Below are 18,342 nucleotides of genomic sequence, written 5' to 3' on the forward strand. Positions count from 1 at the left end.
GGACAGGAGTGGAGAAAAATATATAGCTCAATAAAAACAACTTAAAAAAAATTTTTTTAAATGCCTCATAAACGTGGACACACACCAATCTGATCTTGGCAATTCCTCAAATGAATCTCCTCTATCCCGGTCAGTAGGTTTGTGTCAAGTTGAGCAGTTGCTAGAGTCTAAGTCCTGGGTATCTCCTAAGTGCTGGCCAATGCTCAAGGCACTAAACTGCCGAAGTGAAATGGCAACCAGTATGTAAAACCATGCCAAAGATGCCAGACTTCCGCGGAGACCTCAAGTCTTGGCATGAGCCCCTGCTGCTGACTCTAGAGGATAGAAGCCAGCCCCAGCCAGACAGGGTGTCCTCAAGCCAGGTGCCACACACTGCCTCCTCAGCTCCCGGTGCTGTGACTTGCTGAGTCACTGCTTCTCAAGGTGACGAATGACTTTGGAGCTGTAAATCCGGGAGGAAGAAGTGGTCCCAGGCTCTGCTCTGCGCAGACTCCCATCTGTCCAACTCAGGACAGTAGGAGCAGACACTCAGAGCTCAGCCCAGCAAGCAGCCCTGCTAGACAGTAAGGAGACGCCTCTCAAATAACGCCTTCCCTGGGAGGCAGGTGTGGGGCACTGAGCTACTGGTATTTGCGAGCCACCCAGCCAGGAACCCAAACACGGTGTGGTGGTTTGAATGAGAAGCCCCCCCCCCCATAGGCTCATATGTTAATTAGCAGAACTGCTTGGAAAGGAGTGGGTGTGGTCTTATTAGAGTAGGTGTTGCTTGTTGAAAGAGATGTGTCACTGGGGGTGGGCATTGAGGTTTTAAAAGCACACTAGGCCCAGTCTGTTCATCTGTTTGTCTCTATCCATCTGTCTGTCTGCCATGACATGCAGATCATATAAGCTTACAGCTACTGCTAGAGCACCATGCCTGTCTACCTGCCGCCATGATCCCTGCCATGATGGTCATGGACTAACCCTCCGAAACCAGCCCCCAATTAAATGCTTCCTTTTGTAACTTACCTTGGTCATGATGTCTTCTCACAGTGATAGAAAACTAAGACACTTTGATCTCCTGCAAAAGCAGCAAGGGCTTTTAACTGCTAAGCTATCTCTCTAGCCATTCCCAACTTATTTTTTGAGACTATGCAAAGGCAAGTCAACAAAAGAAAATCTACTTTTCTGATCAATGACACTGGGATAAGGAGCACCTACAGAAATGATTCCAATGGAAAAGAGGACATGGGGCTCCTCCAGAGGACCTGAGTCTGATTCCTAGCACCCATGTCAGGTGGCTCACAATTACCTTAGCTCAAGCTCTGGGGAGTCAATGCCTCTAGCCTCCATGAGCACCTATACTCATGTGCGTAGACACACACATAATACAAAAAAATAATATAAATTTTTTTTAAAAAAAAAAAGAATGAATCTCACAGTCAGTGCTTCCAAAATAGGCAAAACTCCACTGTGAGGGAAGAGGTCAGGGCAGAGTCTGTTTGGGGAAATCTGGGTATAGAGAACAAAAGGAAGTAGAAGGATGCCCCACAGAGTGCCAGCCTCAGTGAATGGATTGGATCTGCACAGGCATAGGCCTGTGAGGACTCAATGAATGCTAGCTGTAGCCTACACCACAGTTCAGTTTAAAGTTCTCGTTCCCATGTCCCCTGCGTAGATAAAGATCACTTCCTGAGCATCTACTTGGCATGGACAGAACACACACACACACACAAAAAATGCCTGATCACCATCTTATTCCTAAAGGGGAAGAAACTTTGAGCACCAAAGGGTCCCCCAAAGAAAAGGGGTCAATTAAATTGAGTGGCTGTATTCATCCCCACGGAAGAGTTTTAAATGAGGCTTTTAAAACCATCTAGACAACTCCAACTCCTCAGTTCTCATCTCCAGCCCTGGCTCCTTTCTCACCACCTCTGGCAGGTCTAACTGAAGCCTTAGCCTGAGCTCTTCCACCTTGTACCCCAGGTGCTTCCTACCCATAGCTTCCCACCCCCTCTCCTCCAAAGACTTGCACCATTCTGCACCATTCATGCACATTTTAATTTTGGTGAAGATGGCCCCCTGGATGCTTAGTGGGCTTTCAGGGCCTCAGAGCAGCATTCTGAGTTCAGGGTGGCACGGCTGAGACCACAGGAGGGTGAATCGAGGCTTCTCAGTGCAAGGGGCTCCACTGCCCCTTTCCAGCAAGACTGGCAAATACCTTGTTGTGGTGGATTGAATAGAGATGGCCCCCATAGGCTCATAGATTCCAATTGCTCACCACGGGGTGGTACTATTAGGAGGAATGGCCTTGTTGGAGGAAATGTGTGGCTGGGTTTGGGCTCTGAGGTTCCAAATGCTTAAGCCAGGTCCCTGGCTGCCGGTCTTATCTCTCTCTCTCTCTCTCTCTCTCTCTCTCTCTCTCTCTCTCTCTCTCTCCCTCCCTCCCTCCCTCCCTCCCTCTTTCTCTCTCCCCTGCTGCCTGCTAATCCAGGAACTCTCAGCTCCTCTTCCAGTACCAGGTCTACCTGAGAAACACCACACTTCCTGCCATGACCATACTGGACTAAACCTCTGAACTAGCTAGCCCCAGTTGACTATTTCCTTTATAAGAGTTTCCATGCCCATGGTGTCTCTTCACAGCAAGAGAAACCCTAAGGTTCCTGTTCGTACTGGTATTTGGTCCCCATTTCCAGAGGAAGTGGCACACTAAGACCTGGCAGCTCCTTCAAGTTTGCTGTAAATGCTGGTGCATGGCTTCTCAAGCCCTTGGCAGCATTGAAAGCCCCAGGGGTAGGGTGGGGGTGAGGGATGGGTATTGTTGAAACATGGAGTTCAGGACCTCATCCCAGGAGTTTCTGACCCAAAAAGCACACCTCCAAAATATGCATCTCTAACAAACTTCTGAGGATGACTTGCTTGAGACCCACATTGAAAACCATCACAGTTCAGTGATTCTCTAGACACCTAAAGTAGGAGCCACTCAAGGTTCTTGTTCTCTCTCTCTCTCTCTCTCTCTCTCTCTCTCTCTCTTTCTCTCTCTCTCTGTGTGTGTGTGTGTGTGTGTGTGTGTGCACGCACATGTGTATGAGCACATGTGTGCATGTTTGCATGCAGTTGCATATACACATGTGTAGGCAGTCTATGGAGGCCGGAGAGCAATGTCTGGCATCTTCTGAAAAACCACTTTCCACCATCTTTTAAGACAGGCTCTCTCACAGATTTTAAGTTGCAGATATAAGAGCATCGTGGACCCTACCAGGTGATGGGATACACGTACTCAAAATGCTTGTCTCTGGTCTTCTAAGAGGCATGTACAGCAGAAGGAAGATCTCAGCGCGGGGAAAATTGGTATAGATGAGAGAACAGGGGCACCCTACCTGGAAACATCAGAAAGCAGGAGCCTCACTCCTTCCCAGCCTTAGAAATTGCGGGTGTGAAGCCCTGTTTAAAGGGCACCCCTCTAGTCAGCCTCTTGATGCAGAGATGGCTGAAGACCACTATCTGGGCTTAATGGGGTCTCTCCATGCCTCAATCTCAGTAGCAGGTTCATGAAGTCAGCCCAGAATACAGGGTATCAGGGCTGCTCTGGGCTGCTCAGGTCTGCCTCGGGGCTCTCCAGCACTCCCATCCCTGCAGCTTGCCAGCATGAGTTCTAACTCAGACCTCCTCCCCTCAGAAAGGCTTCATAGCCCCACTGCTAACAGCCCATTCCTTAAGCATCAGCCAAGAAAGACAGTATCATCCTAGATGAGCCCAAGTACCAAATATTGATGGGCAGAGTCTCTAAAACATCCTTGTTGAAACTGACATAGCAGATCAAAAGGGATTGGGAAAACAGGTCTAAAATATTTACCACTCCCCACCCTCCAACACTATACTCCAGCTCTCTCCTCCATCTGGGAAGGAGAGAGCTCTACACTCCCCCACCCTCCTGTGTTCATCATCCCAGAGTCACTGTCCCATGACTGAAGTCACCTCTGGGGTCACTGGACCACCTTCTTGCAGACACACTGAAAGTAGGCAGTAACTATCTATCTCTTCTACTTGCAAACACAAGGACCCGAGTTCAACCCCCCCAGAGCCCACATTTAAAAAAATGAAACGGTACAATGGTGACCAAGACGAGGCAGACAGGGGGGTCCCGTGGGGCTCACTGGCCAGTCCATGAGTCTACTAGGTGAACTCCAGGCAGCAAGAGACTCTGTCTCAAAAGCAAAGTAGATGATGCCGGAGGAACAAGTCATGTCGAGGTCTGGTTTCTGTGCATAGGTGCATAGCATACACATGTGTACCTGCACACACCAGAGCACATTCATAAGCACACATTCATAAAGAGTCAGTTCAATCAAATAGCGTCCCAGCCAATCCCACAGCTCAAGACTAGATACTGGGGTTATGAGGCTCTAGGATCAAGAGATTGTGCATCCACTGGGAATCTTAGACAAGGCACATTGCAGAGCTTAGGATGCACCTACATATACTCACTGGATCAGACAGGAAGAAATGGATGCTACAAGCCCGCCAACTCCATCCTCCTCACAAACCAAATCTGTCTAGAGCATCCTCATATTTTCTCTTTCATCTTCAAAACAACATTTTCTTTCTGTCCTCTCCAGTTTCCCAAGTCCTCAGCTGTAGTAAGGAGGGGGCCACTTGTTGGTTCCTGACCCCCAAATAACCACACAGATACTGTATTAATTAAATCACTGCTTGTCCCATTAGCTCTAGCTTCTTATTGGCTAACTTTTACATCTGAATTTAACCCATTTCTAGTAATCTGTGTATTGCCACATGGCTGTGGCTTACCTGGTAAAGATCTATCCCACTCCAGCAGGTTCCATGGCTTCTCTCTGACCCTGCCTCTTTCCTCCCAGCATTCACTTTAGTTTTCCCCCACAAGTGTGTGCTCATATGTGTAGAGGTCAAAGGTCAATGTCATGTTTTCCTCATTTGCTCTCCACATTATTTTTTGAGACAGGATGTCTTAGTTTTCTTTCTATTGCTGTGATAAAATGTCATGATCAAAAGCAAGCTGGAGAAGAAATGGTTTATTTCATCTCATGTATCCACACCACAGTCCATCATCAAAGAAAGCCATGGCCGGAACTCAAGGCAGGAACCTGCAGGTGCAACTCAAGCAAAGACCGTGCAGTAATACCACTTACTGGCTTGCTCCCTGTGGCTTGCTCAGCTTGCTTCCTTATATATCTCAGATCATCTGCCCAGGAATGGCACCACCCACAGTGATCTGGCCCCTCCCACATCAACCATCAATCAAGAAAATGCCTCAAAAGCTTGCCTATAGACCAATTTGATGGGGGAAGGTAATTTTCTCATTGAGGTTCCCTCTTTCCAAATGACCCTAGTTTGTATCAGATTGGCAAAAACTGACCAGCACAGAGCAATCTGGATCTCACTGTTTGGGTCTGGCTGGCTGGTCAGTAAGCCCCAGGGATCCTCCTGTCTCTGTCTCCCCAGACGGAGTTACAGACATGTACAAATGATGCCCAACTTTTTATATGGGTGCCTGGGATCCAGACTCAGGTCTTCATGCTTATATGACAAACATTTAAGCAACTGAGCCATTTCCCTGATCATTCCCTAATTCCTGAGTCAACCAAAAGAACAGCTGTGAGGAACAGCTCCTCTCACACAGCATGGGGCTCATTTATCAGGGCCACTTCACTGAGCAAAGCTCAAAAGGCCCCACTGGCCGCCTTCTGGCCCCAACGTGGCTCCACAGTTCTATTTCCAAAGGCCAGTGGCCACAAAGGAACTTTTGTTTGAATTGGGGACAACCAGGGTGGTACCACCACCTGACACAGTAGAGTTCTAATGATCGCTTAGCACTCAAGGGACCGAACTGTGGTAGCTGGAGCCTCCTTGGCTGGAGGCCTTGAGCCCAAAGCAGTTTCAGCTGCCTCAGCCAGCTTTGTGCAGAGGAGCATGTGGTTCCTCAAAGTCCCCCTAAAAGTCTCACGACCTTTCTCATCAGCCCCAAAAGAGAGGGGCTGTCCCTCAAGCTAGAGAAGGCAAGAGTGTCTTTCTCTGCGACAAGAACACAGGTTAACGCCACTAGCTTTTTGAATAACCCCAGTTACTGTCCTCCTAGAGAGAAACTGTGTCTCTGGCATGAAACAACATCCAAGAACTCTGTAACAGGAAGAAAAGCTGATTGGCTGCTAAAACCTGGTTGGAGTTTTCTGTAAATTGTTAAATTTCTGCAGGTCAGCTAGAAGCAAAGGCTGTCTTTGCCTGTCTTATATCCTTTCCTTAACTGACCCACACTGTGGTGTGTGTGTGTACATGTGAAGGCTAGAGATCAACCCCAGATATCATTCCTCAGAAACCATCTATCTTGTTTTCCAAGACCTGGTCACATCTCCCTGCCATGAACTTATTGATCTAGTTCAGTGAGCCCCAGGGATCCGCCTGTCTTCATCTCCTCGGTGCTCAGATTACAAGTTTATACCCCTGTATTAGTCCAGCTCCTTCTGCCCCCAGGCTGACCCAGGTTACTAACTTGCACATGACATTGCTTTATACTGGGCATCGGCTCTAGTTTGGAAAGAGCACATCTCATTCTTCTTATGAACAATAGACATATAGCCTCACTTGGTCTGGCCACACTGGTTATCATCCAAGTTCAGGGGAACATGGGCAGTGCAGCTTGGAAAAGCTGTCCCCAAGGCATCGGAGATTACTACCTTTTTTATTGTGTCTTTCTGGATAAGGGAAACTGCATGATGCCCGTCATCATCCTTCCAAGGCAATCTATGCACAAAGGTAACACTTCTCAGAAGACCCTTGATGAGCCCTGCCATCCCTCCTGTTGCCAGTGGGCTGAGAGTACCAGGGAGTGGTCTTCTCTGTCGCTCTTGGTCTCAGAGAATTTAGGTCCTAGAATCTACTCTACACAACTCCCGGCTCATCTCTTAGGGGCTGTTCACCTTCATGGAGTGGGGACACACTAGCCCACCAATCAATCAATCTCCAGGACTGCAGTGTGAAACACAAAGTATGCTTCCAGCCGTGAAGAAACTTTTGGTATGTACTAGGTGGTGAGGACCCAAGAAATACCGCTGGCTCTAAAAACACTCGCAGTTAAGGTTTTAGCTACCAGCAGAAGGTGGCGGCACATCAAGAGACAGGAACCAATATCACACACATGAGCTATTTCCTCCCTCTGATCTCCTCTAGAGTTAAGGCAGCCAAAAGCTGCTATCATCCCTCCAAGGCATTAGCCAAGGACACTGGGTGTTTGGCTTTGCAATGACTGCACAGTCTCTATTCCCCCTAAAGAACTACGAGACGCATGACACAGCCTCTGACTCAGTTTGCTTGGCTGTCCCAGGACAGAATGTCCCAAACCCACTCAGCTCACAGCAAGAGTCAGCTCCAGGCTTGGTCCTGCTCTGGTCTTGGTGTTGTCCACTGGCACACAGTAAATACCTGAGAAACTCACAGGTGGATGCCCTGTGCAGTGCCTGGAGCAAACAGGACAAACAGCTTCAAGGTCTGTCACAAGCGGTCACATGGAGTTGCCATTGATGAAATGGGAGAAAAAAAGCTATGATCAGTCACACGCAAGAACCAAGAGACACAGATGGGAGTGAACACAGGCCAACAGAAAATTGAGATGAAGCAGAGAGAGAAGCTTGGGCCCGTCCTGTGATATCACACACTGGGTCTTACGAACTTAAGCAAAGCCCAGCTTTTCTGCCGCATAGGGATGGAGAAGAGTCACCTCCCGACAGCAGTCAGTACCTACACCTCAGTGTCCTCAGCCTCTAGCCCCTGGGAGGCAGTTCTGTTCAAGAGGTGAACATCCTCTCTCCAGCCTGGAGATCCTTTGGAATATCTTGTTTTCAGAGAACAGATATGATAGAACAATGTGGAGAGGAAACAAGTCTACGTGCTATTTAGAAATACAGTGGGCATCCTTGTGCGCATAAAGATGAGTTCTCATCGCACAATCTTCCTGAGGCTAAAATACTCCCCATCAAAAGATACCCACGGCCAGCTCACTGGCATTTACCTGTTAACTCACCTGGTAAAGGATCTCTATGGATGGATTGATTTAAGGGTTTAGTTACAAGAAGATTTTCAGGGATCTTCAGGTACTATATGACACCCCACCTTCCTAAGACAGACAGACAGATCACAAGAGAGGGAGCGATGTAACCCTAGAAGCAGGGATGGGGTGCTGTGGACACACACTAAGAAGTACCAGCGGTCGCTAGGAACCAGAAAAGACAAGGAGCAGCTTTTTCCCAAGAGCTCAGGAGGAGGGGTACAGGCCTGCGGACACCCTGATTTCAGACTTCTGTCTTCTGAAATGGATGCGAATAAAAGTCTACAGATGTTTACATTACTGCTCATAACAGTAGCAAAATTACAGTTATGAAGTAGCAACAAAAGTAATTACATGGTTGGGTGTCACCACAACATGAGAAAGTGTATTAAAGGGTCGCAGCATCAGGGAATTTGAGAACTACTGGTTTAAATGGTCAAGCAAATTAAAGATAAGAACCAGAGAGACAAGAGATTACCATACAATATAAAAGAGTATCTGGGAGATTTGAAAGCTACCCACACATAACCTCTGGAGGCTGAGAAAAAGGCATTTAAATAAAAATCAGATCGTCTGAAGTTGGCTGTAGATTAAACACAGCCAGAGAGAAAATTAATGAAGCGGGATATTGTTTTTAAGTTGTTTTACAGAGGCAGGGATGGGAAGTATGACAGAGTTCAGACTGAAAAGTCCTGTGCAGATGAGGAGTGTATAAAAGGAGGATGGAAAGAAGGGAGGAAGATCTTGTTCAGAGAAATAAACCTGCTGAAGCTGGTGGGGGCGCATGCCTGCAAACCCAGCCCTTGCTGCATAGTGAGACCTTATTAAAAGAGAAGGAAAAACAAAGGAAGGCAGAGGAGAGGGGAGCGGAGGGGGGAGAAAGAGTGGGAAAGGGATGGAATGGAAGAAAAGAGAAGAAGAGAGGGAACAAAGGGGGGAGGGAGGGAAGGAAAAGGGAGGGGAGACTGCACATTCTTCAGACCCGAGGCACAAATCCTCAGATCTGAACAGTTATGCCCCAAATAGAATAAATAAAATTAGATCCACTCTGAGGCATGTTATAGTAAAACCACAGAGCCTGCAGGACAAATAAAGGCACATGCTTGGAAAAGGCAGGCTACCTACAGAGAAATGACCCCAGGATGGCCCTGGCCGACAGTGATGACAGGAAGCTGGGGACAGAAGCATGGCATCCCTACAATGTGGAGAGAAAATAGCTCAACGCAGAAAGCGGAGTCCAGTTATTCTTGTTCAATGGCTCTGACCAAAATTAAATCAGAAGAGTCCACAGTCCAGCTGTGTGTCTCTCCCAAGGCTGCTCTTGGCCTGCATCAGGCCTGGCTCCAACTGTCCGTGATAATCTCAGCACTGGTTGACCTGACTGCTAAATCCAATTCCACAATCTTGGGTATTCTCAGACAGACAGAAGGGGTGTGTCCTGGTAGAGAGGAGAGAAGGTTCTGGTCCTGAGCACCTCCAATCCTAATTTCCTCCTTCCCTTCTCCCTGTCCCAGTACTTTATCGGCATGGCTCCCCCATACTCATGAGGGTATGACCCAACTGTTAGAACACAGGGCACCTTCCAGCCCTGACTCCTTGTCTCCCTGCATATAGTCCATGGACGGTCACATCCCCCATGCCTCTACCCGGGGAACTGCTTCACTAAATGCATAGATCTAGCTGAAGACCTGCTTCTGTCTCCTTGGTGGGCATCTGGCTCTAGCGTAGACATCGAAAGGATAACCCATATAGCTCAGCTGACCCAGAGTCAGGAGCTCTCCCTGCTGTCTGGAGTCCTGCGGTTTCCAAGGCTGATAGGGCTGAGGTCAAGCAGAGACTCCAGAGATCCAGTATAGACTGTCCTTCTGAGACTCACTTCTCACGCTGTGTTCAAGATCAAGACTTCTGACTTGTTCTAGCCCCATGGATAACCTCCTCCCATTGTCTGCCCTGAACCATGTCACTTCTGTTGTCCCTTAGACTAGCAGAGACTGGCGGCCCAGCTTTCCCCCGGCTTCTCTTCACTCTCCTCCTCAATCCAGTCTTCTTGTCAAGCATCTTGCTGTGTCCTTACCATGGCTTGCTGAGAATGACTTCGGAAGATCAAAGGCAAGAATTCAAGGTTCCGAAAATCCCAGATTGCATATGGATCCCTGCTTGGTGGCTCAGCAGTCATCTTGGCTTTGGCTTTGTTCTCAGATGGAAACCCATTGGCGTGATCTTCACGTTAGTGACTCAGACCCAGGTTCCCCCCTGGACACGCTGCATTACTTCATGAGGGTTAAAAGGAAGGCTGTGTACGGACCTTGAGGAAGACAGTGGCACAAAAGATGGGGGAAATGTGTGTCCCTTTGCAGTCAAAGCCCAGACACTGTGTCTGTTTTGCCTAGCTCCTGCCTTGCAGGCTCACGACAATGGACAGGCATGGAATGGGTTCCAAAGAAAGACATAGTCACAGACTGTACTAAAACCTTGGGTAGGCAACTTACCAGGTCTGAATGCCCCTGCTGTGAGAGGTGGGGGACAAAAGGGGTGGACGGAATCCCAGTGCCACCTTGGGACAGAATTTTCACAGTGGTTAGAGTCCCACTTTGACAATCTCCCCTACCTTAATGCTGACCCCTTCAAGCCCCCTAATAACACTTACTGCTTGGCCAGTTGCCCTTGGTCACAGGGGAGCCCTCCTCACCCCTGTTTTGCCTATCAATTCCCATGTTAGGTTGAGTTTCACTCTAAAACCAGTCTCATTTCTAGGCACATGGTTGGGGGACTGTTTTCCCTCGAGTCTGTGAAAACTGCAACCACTCTTGTTTCCTTTGGGAAGAACTTTGGCTGAGAGCTTTGCCCAGACTGACGCTGTTGTCGGGGTAAAGTTTGGAAACACAAGCAAAGCAAAGCAAACCTAATTTTAGGAACTACATCAGACAACGGGCCACACTGGGTCCATTAAAACAGTCCTGCGAAAGGGATCAGCTAACCACGTCCAAAGGAGAGATCGATGGGGAGCCACGCCTACCAGAGAAGGCACCTTCTGGGCCCCACTCCTCAGGGGACTTCCAGCATTAAGGAGGCTGACCCCAAGAAGGAAACTCGTAGTCACTTAATCCTTTTTTTCAAAGATGAAGCCAAGGATGGTGTTGATGCCTGACTTTCCCCAACATGGACAGTCTTCTTATTTTTCTGCCATACCCATCACTATTTGGCCAAATCTAGACCTTTCCCCTTGCCCCAGACTGTTGGCATCAGAAACAAAGCACAGGCTAAGCATGGTGGCACAAACCTGCAATCCAGTCACACGGAAAGTGGAGAGAGGAGGATCAAGGGTTCAAGGCCAGCATCAGTCACAGAGAGTCTGAACTTAGCCTGGCTTCTATGAGATCCCATCTCAGAAGAAAAAGAAAAAGAAAAAGAAAAAGACAAGAAAGAAAGAAAGAAAGAAAGAAAGAAAGAAAGAAAGAAAGAAAGAAAGAAAGAAAGAAAGAGAGAGAGAAAGAAAGAAACCAAAAGTGAGGAGATAGCAAAGCCAATATAGTGCTCACCACACGAGCACAAGGAGCTGGGTTGAATCTCCACAGCCAATGTGAAAGTCCTACACACAGTGCTGCATGCTCAGAAACTCAGGGTTGGGAGGCACAGCTAGGCGGATCCCAGGAGTTCAGAAACTCAGGGTTGGGAGGCACAGCTAGGCGGATCCCAGGAGTTCACTGACAGTCTGGCCTACTCTACCATCTGTGATCTCTAGATCAGTGAGTGTCTCTGTCTCAAAATCAAGGTAGATAGACCCTGAAGAAGAATGTACACAGGTACATACACCTGTACACACACACACACAGACAGAGAGAGAGAGAGAGAGAGAGAGAGAGAGAGAGAGAGAGAGAGAGAGAGCGGGGGTGGGGAGGTCAAGGGCCCTCAGTAAAAACACCCAAACACAGAGTCAGAGGCATGTCTGGTCACACACTTTGCAGGTCAGTGACCAGACACACAAGACGCCAACGGCTCAACCACACCAAATGAAGAAGACACTTTCTGTCTGTCCCATCAGACTTCCCCCAGCATCCTCGGTGCAATGTTAAAGAGCAATCAGAATGCAGACTGATGCTGGGTAATGATAGCCCACGGCCGATGGGAGTGAGGCCTTCTGCTCCCATCCGGAGAAGGCCAGGCAGGAAGGAGGGAACTTCCACCTACCACAGCTGAGTAGACATGCTAACCTCTCACCTACTGTAAGAGGCTCAGAGGAAACAGGAAAAGAACATCCCTGTGTTCGGAGTTAGACATAATTGTCACACACACACACACAACAAACCTAGCACCTTCGTGGGGTCAGGCAGCAGGAGTGAGATGAAGGACCATGGTGAGGGGCAAAGGTACACAAGAGCATCAAGCCCCCCACCCAAAGGTCCCCTCAACATCTTTGGCAAGACCTGACACAGTTGCAAGAATCTGCAGAAATGGTGTTTTATCTCTTTTGGTTCATATGGCGCTAGAGATGGAATCCTGGTCCCTGCATGTGGTAGGCAAACACCCCATGACTGAACCGCCTCTCTAGCCCTTGACGCGGCCATTTTGAGCATACGATCTTGAATGAGGCTAACAGTGGTTTAAATGCAAACTCATCCAATATCCAAACCTTAACTATTGACTGGGAACTAGGCTGTGAAGATGGGGCTCTAGCTCGGGGGCTATGGACCTGGACACATGTCTATATTTTCACGACGGCCTCCGCATCCATATGACTGTTTCCTAAACCGACAGTGTGATAATGGGCAGGTGGAGAGGGTGTGAGGGAACAAAGGTAGCCTGCAACATCAAAGGTTTCCACAAGCAAGCACCAGTCAGAGCCAAGCTCCCAGGCCTGAGCAGGGTCTATGCCACTCTGTCACATCTGTTGCCAGTGTCACAAGCTAGAGTCGTCTGAAAAGAGGGAACCTCAATTGGGAGAATGCCTCCATAAGACTGGACCGCAGGTCCAATAAAAAAGCCTGCAAGGCATTTTCTTAGTGATTGACGAGGGAGGGCCCAGCCCATGGTGGTCCTGGGTTCTATAAAAAAGCAAGCTGAGCAAGCCATGAGGAACAAGTTAGTGAGCAGAACTCCTCTGTGGCCTCTGCATCAGCTCCTGCCTCCAGGTTCCATCCCTACTTGAGTTCCTGTCCCAGTTTCTTTCAGTGATGAACCATGGGTGTGGAAGAGTAAAGCAAATAAATCCTCTCCTCCCCAGGTTGCTTTTGGTCACAGTGTTTCATCACAGCAATAGGAACCCTGACTAAGACAGCAAGAGTCAGCAAAGTGCTTTTCTATGAAGAACCGGACAGTATTTTCAGTGGTAAAGACCACATGGTCTTGGTCACAGCTATTCAGCTCTACCACTGTAGCACAGAAGCACCATGTACAGTATTTGAATGGGTATGTATAACTGTGTGTCAATAAAACTTTATTTACCAAAGGAAGTGTGGTGGGACAGATTTGGCCCCAGAGGTGCTGTATGCCAGTGTTTGCTCTAGAGTTTTGGAGTTTATAAAATTTATACAGCTAGCAACTACTGAAGTGGAACTAAATGAATAAGAAGTCTATGTTCTTTCTACATGCAAGCCTGCCTTCATCTAATGACTGGGGTTCACTGGGTCAGGATTATATGAGTCTCACTCAGGCCCAGTGTCACTTTTGCTGCCAAAAATCCACCCCCATCTCCAAAATCCTTGATGTTCACACACACACACACACACACACACACACATATGCACACGCACACACACACATATGCAGACACACACTTGTGCACACACACACTCGTGTACTCATGTGCACACACACCATATCCTATTCACACACACACACACACACACCATATCCACACCATATCCTAGTATAGATCCTTACTACTTCATTCCAAGACACAACTTCTTCCCCTAAGCCTGACAGGAGTTACTTATGGTTGTCAACAGCTAACCAGCATCACCATCAGGGACATATCTTTTTGAGGTTACCATCACAGGCTTTAAGCATGACTCCAAAGATTTCATTCCCAGCCAGGCGATGGTGGCACACGCCTTTAATACCAGCACTCGGGAGGCAGAGGCAGGCAGATCTCTGTGAGTTCGAGACCAGCCTGGTCTACAGAGCTAGTTCCAGGACAGGCTCCAAAGCCACAGAGAAACCCTGTCTCGAAAAACCAAAAAAAAAAAAAAAGATTTCATTCCCAAATGGCGTGGCTGTGAACCTGCAGGCTACCTTGAGTGTTTCCTTTGCCTGTGGGAATTGGTTAGGTTTTTTTTTCTTTTATTATGGAAAATAGTTTTCATCAAATAGAAGGAGGGTGGCCAGGAAATTGGCATAGTTAAGAAACCAGAGTGTCTCATTTCCTCAACATAACTTATGTTTACTGCCAGCCAGACCAGCACCCCCTGAGCCAGGGCAATACCTCACCCTGTAGATACTGCAGGTCTTGGCACCATGGCTAGCACACGGGGAAGGCCTCAAGAATACATGCGGCTGACAGCTGCTGTCCCCTGGGGAACAGCCATGACTAACCCAGCTGCCAAGCTACGGAGTCGGCAAGTCGTTCGAACATGCGTTCACGTTCTCTTTTATGATACTGACTACAAATGGCTGGAGAGAAGTCAGGGTTTCTCTTTATCCCTTCCACCTCCTAATTTAGTGAGCTTCTTTGACTACAGACTAACGATTCCTTCCTGTGTTCTTTCCGGGAGAGAGTCCTCCCTAGAGAGGACTAGCCACTGTTATTTTATCTTGCAGCGCTCTCTCGACATAAGGAGGTGGGGAGTTTGGGTGGTGTTTTATTTCTCTTCATTTTTTTATTTTTTTGGTTTCACAAAGGAGACTTAGGATCTCATGGCCTGATTTAGGTCAGGGTGCCTGAGAAGGAGGAAGGATAAAGCCCCAGGGGACCCAGGCACTTTAGAAATCTAATCAGCCTTACCCCAGCAACCTCAGAGAAGCAGGACAAGTCTCAGCCCTCCTGGAAGGAAGTCACCTTCCTACATAAAATATTCCACAGACAGATGGAGGAATGGGAGTTTCTCAATCTCTGCCGTAGGGCAGACAGGAATGTTCAGCCTTTCTATTTCCTCCCACGGAGTTCACTGAGCCCTCTCTGCAGAGCCTGAAGTCCACGCAAACCTATACAACGGTGCCCACCATGGACTAACTTATTTCACCTTTGCAATGACCCCCACGCGAAGCTGCCTGGTATCCTCCACCCTACAGATGAGGAGACTGGGCATGGGATGCTAGGAATCTTGTCTGAAGACAAGCAACTTACAAAAACAAAGCTGGGACTCCAACCTCGGTCGTCCAGCTCGGAGCCCTCACAGGCCACAAGTTGCTTCTCTGTGCATCCTGTCTTGGAAACGCGCAGGACTTTGACATCTCTCCCAAGCAGTACTCCTGAGAGCACAGAGCCCTCGGTCTGGGCGGAACAGGAAAGCCTGAGTCTAGTTGTTAGCTTTTGTACCTAGAGTGATATATCCCAGAGATGGAGGAAGGGTCTGCCATCCCAAGGTCCTGGGATCACCCATGAAAGTGTCCACGTGACTCAGCCCGACTCCTAAGACAGTGGTCTTCCCAACATCTTCCTGAGATGCAGGCAAAATACACAAATATACTTCAAACTCAGTTCTTTCCTCGATAGGAAAGAACTCAAAATATAAACAAATAGAAGCAGAGGAACAAGCACACGAGTTCTGATGTCGCACCTTACGTATCATTTGTGGGCTCCCGCTCGGGGACCGTTCACACAGAGCCATCTACCCGTGCCTGACCTGAATTTGTGACCAATGCACACCTTAACAAGGTGGCTGGCATAGCTTGTGACTTCAGTGATGGCAACTCTCCCCTTCTCCTTAAAACACCAGACAGACCTATGGGCAAAGGCAACCCGAGAGATCCCCTAGCGGAGTCAGGCGCCAGAGAAGATGCGCTGTGGGCACTGAAGCCACTCCAACAGAGCCTCAGGCATGGCTGCTGCAGCACTTGGGATCAGAGGCAAGGGACAGAAAGGCAACTCGTCCAGGACTGACTGACAGTTGTCCCCAAAAGGTAGGTGCACTCAGCGTTCTACCTTATCTCTCCAGGCACAGCTCCCCTCCAACACCTGGCCAGAGAAAACAAACAAAAAGAGAAACAGGACTCTCTGGCTCATCATGCCCCCGGGGTAGCTTCAAGTCTCAGAGTCAGGCCTAAAAAGTTAACCACTTAAAGTGACGAGTGTCAGCTATCACATCTCAGGTTAGTCTCACTCAGAATAACATGGAGAAAGATCAGACAGCTGTACATGCATGCGTGTGTGTGTACACACACACACACACACACACACACACACACACACACACACTAACAGACCTCCACTACCAGAAGACTGCTTCCCATCCTCTGGCCACATCCTACCTGCTTCCATCAGCTGGCACTGCTGGCCGAAGACACGGGAGAAGGTTACCCGGCCCGTGGGGGAACTGGATGCTGTCAGCACGGTCTCCATGGCCGTAGGTCCTTGCTGTTGGTCTTGTGGCTGTGCTGGGATGCTTGGTGTCCCACCAGCAGGATTTATCACAATCCCAAGAGCACTAGCAGATTTGGAGCCACTTGTCCCCTTCAAAAACAATGTCCTCCCCTCCAAAGTTTGCAAGGCGTCTTGCCCTCGGCACTCTGTTCTGTTTCTTGCAGTTTTTTTCTCAAAGCCCAGCTAGGTGAGAAATGCTGATACCCTAAAGGTTCTGCAAGCCTGGGGAGCTGCAAGCCTTAGCTGTAGAGCCCAATTTAAGGTGCCCCGACTGGAGTTACTTCTCTGTTCAGAAAAGGAGCCTGGATATGGATGGGCCTCTCCTGTGACTCGAGAAAAGAAATTGCTGCTCAGCCCTGGGCCACGCTGGCTAAAGAGGGCTCCAGTCCGGCTGCGTCCCAGCAACCAGTTACAAGCAAAACGCTGCCCAGGCTCCCTGGGGAGCTGGCCTCACAGGCGGCAGTCCTGGGCTCCTGAGTGCTGGCTGGATCTCCGCGGCTCCAGGGTCTTCTGGGTCCCAGGGACCGCTGCAGCCTGGGAAGATAGCAAGAGGTGTGCGCTGCAGCTTGAGCGGGCGCTCGGCAGCTGGGGGCCACCGTCGTCGCTGGCTCATCCTTCACTTCCCCAGATGCCTTTGCCGTTCAGTTCTCCGCAACCTGGCCTGGCAGTGGGAAGCCGCGGAACGACACATGCTGACAGAGCTCCTGCTGCATGCGACTTACTGCAGCGGGTGTCCCTAGCCGTTTTTGCTACCCCCTTTCCGTGATGCAAAAGGGGCTGTTGCTTGGAGAGCTCCTGAATGTGGAGGGGAAGTGCTAACTCAGCCCAGCAGGCTCCAGGGCTGGAGTAACCTCTTCATGTCCACAGCCCAGAAAGCGCCAGACCTGGGACACCAGACTGCTGGCAATGGAATTCATAGATCCATGAGAGGAGACCTGAGACATGCCATCCATTCCCAAGGGCCCCGGAGGGAGAGAACAGAAAGAGGGGTGCCTCTCAGACACCCGAAGTCTTCCTGGGCTAGGAGCGGAATGTTCAGCCCCACTACTCCAAACAGACTGGCAGTTTGGAAAGAGGGGTGGGGAGAGGGAGAATACCTTTTACAGGATCACAACCACCACCTGGGTGGGCACTGGGTCTTAAAGTTGCCATCCCGTCGACCGACCACAAAATGTTTTTAAAGACACTGCACCCACCTCACTCTGATAGTTCAGTCAACTCCAGCACTGCTGGGATTGGAGCTGGCAGTCACCTGGTTGGGCGGAGCCAGGAGCACCTGGAGCGAGAGGAGCTCCAATCAGCCCCACCCCCACCCTACCCCTGCCCGCAGTCATCTCTACACTAGGTTCTGTTTTCTCCCAGAGAGGGTCAAAGCCTCTTCTGGAATGAAAAGTGCAGCTGCTTTTGTATACACAAGCCCTCTGACGGGAAGGAGCCTTTCCCATGTCAGCCCTTGGTTGGCAACGGTGACATAGCTAGGTGTTCGGGGTTACCTGGGAGCCAGAGGAAGCAATGAAATACGAATAGCCCAGATGAAGTCTGATTTCATGCCCGTGCCTTTTTCGGTTTGTTGGTTTGGTTTTTGAGACAGGGTCTCACCGTGTAGAGCAGGCTGGCCTCTGCCTGCTGAGTGCCAGAGTAAAGGGGGGCCCCACCACTCCCAGCCTTGTCTTCAGGGGTCTTAAACGATTGAGCGCCTCTTTTCCCGTTACAGACGAGGCTCTCTTTCGCATTATGAAATTACAGGACAACAGAGCTCGCTCTCTAT

The 18,342-nt window shown here is 49.2% G+C and overlaps 1 protein-coding gene across 2 annotated transcripts in view; it reads right to left on the reverse strand.

Moving 5' to 3' along the window:
- Kazn (kazrin, periplakin interacting protein) overlaps positions 1-17,391 on the reverse strand; it is a 908,996-nt gene extending 891,605 nt beyond the window's left edge. For both annotated transcript variants that reach the window (XM_075946808.1, XM_075946807.1), the window contains exon 1: positions 16,463-17,391. In XM_075946808.1, coding sequence (XP_075802923.1) covers positions 16,463-16,553 — 91 coding nt within the window. In that variant the 5' untranslated portion in view covers positions 16,554-17,391. The remainder of the gene's footprint in view (positions 1-16,462) is intronic.
- Between the last annotated feature and the right edge of the window lie 951 nt (positions 17,392-18,342).

Source organism: Microtus pennsylvanicus, chromosome 13 (assembly GCF_037038515.1).
Source record: "Microtus pennsylvanicus isolate mMicPen1 chromosome 13, mMicPen1.hap1, whole genome shotgun sequence".
Classification (NCBI taxonomy): Eukaryota; Metazoa; Chordata; class Mammalia; order Rodentia; family Cricetidae; genus Microtus; species Microtus pennsylvanicus.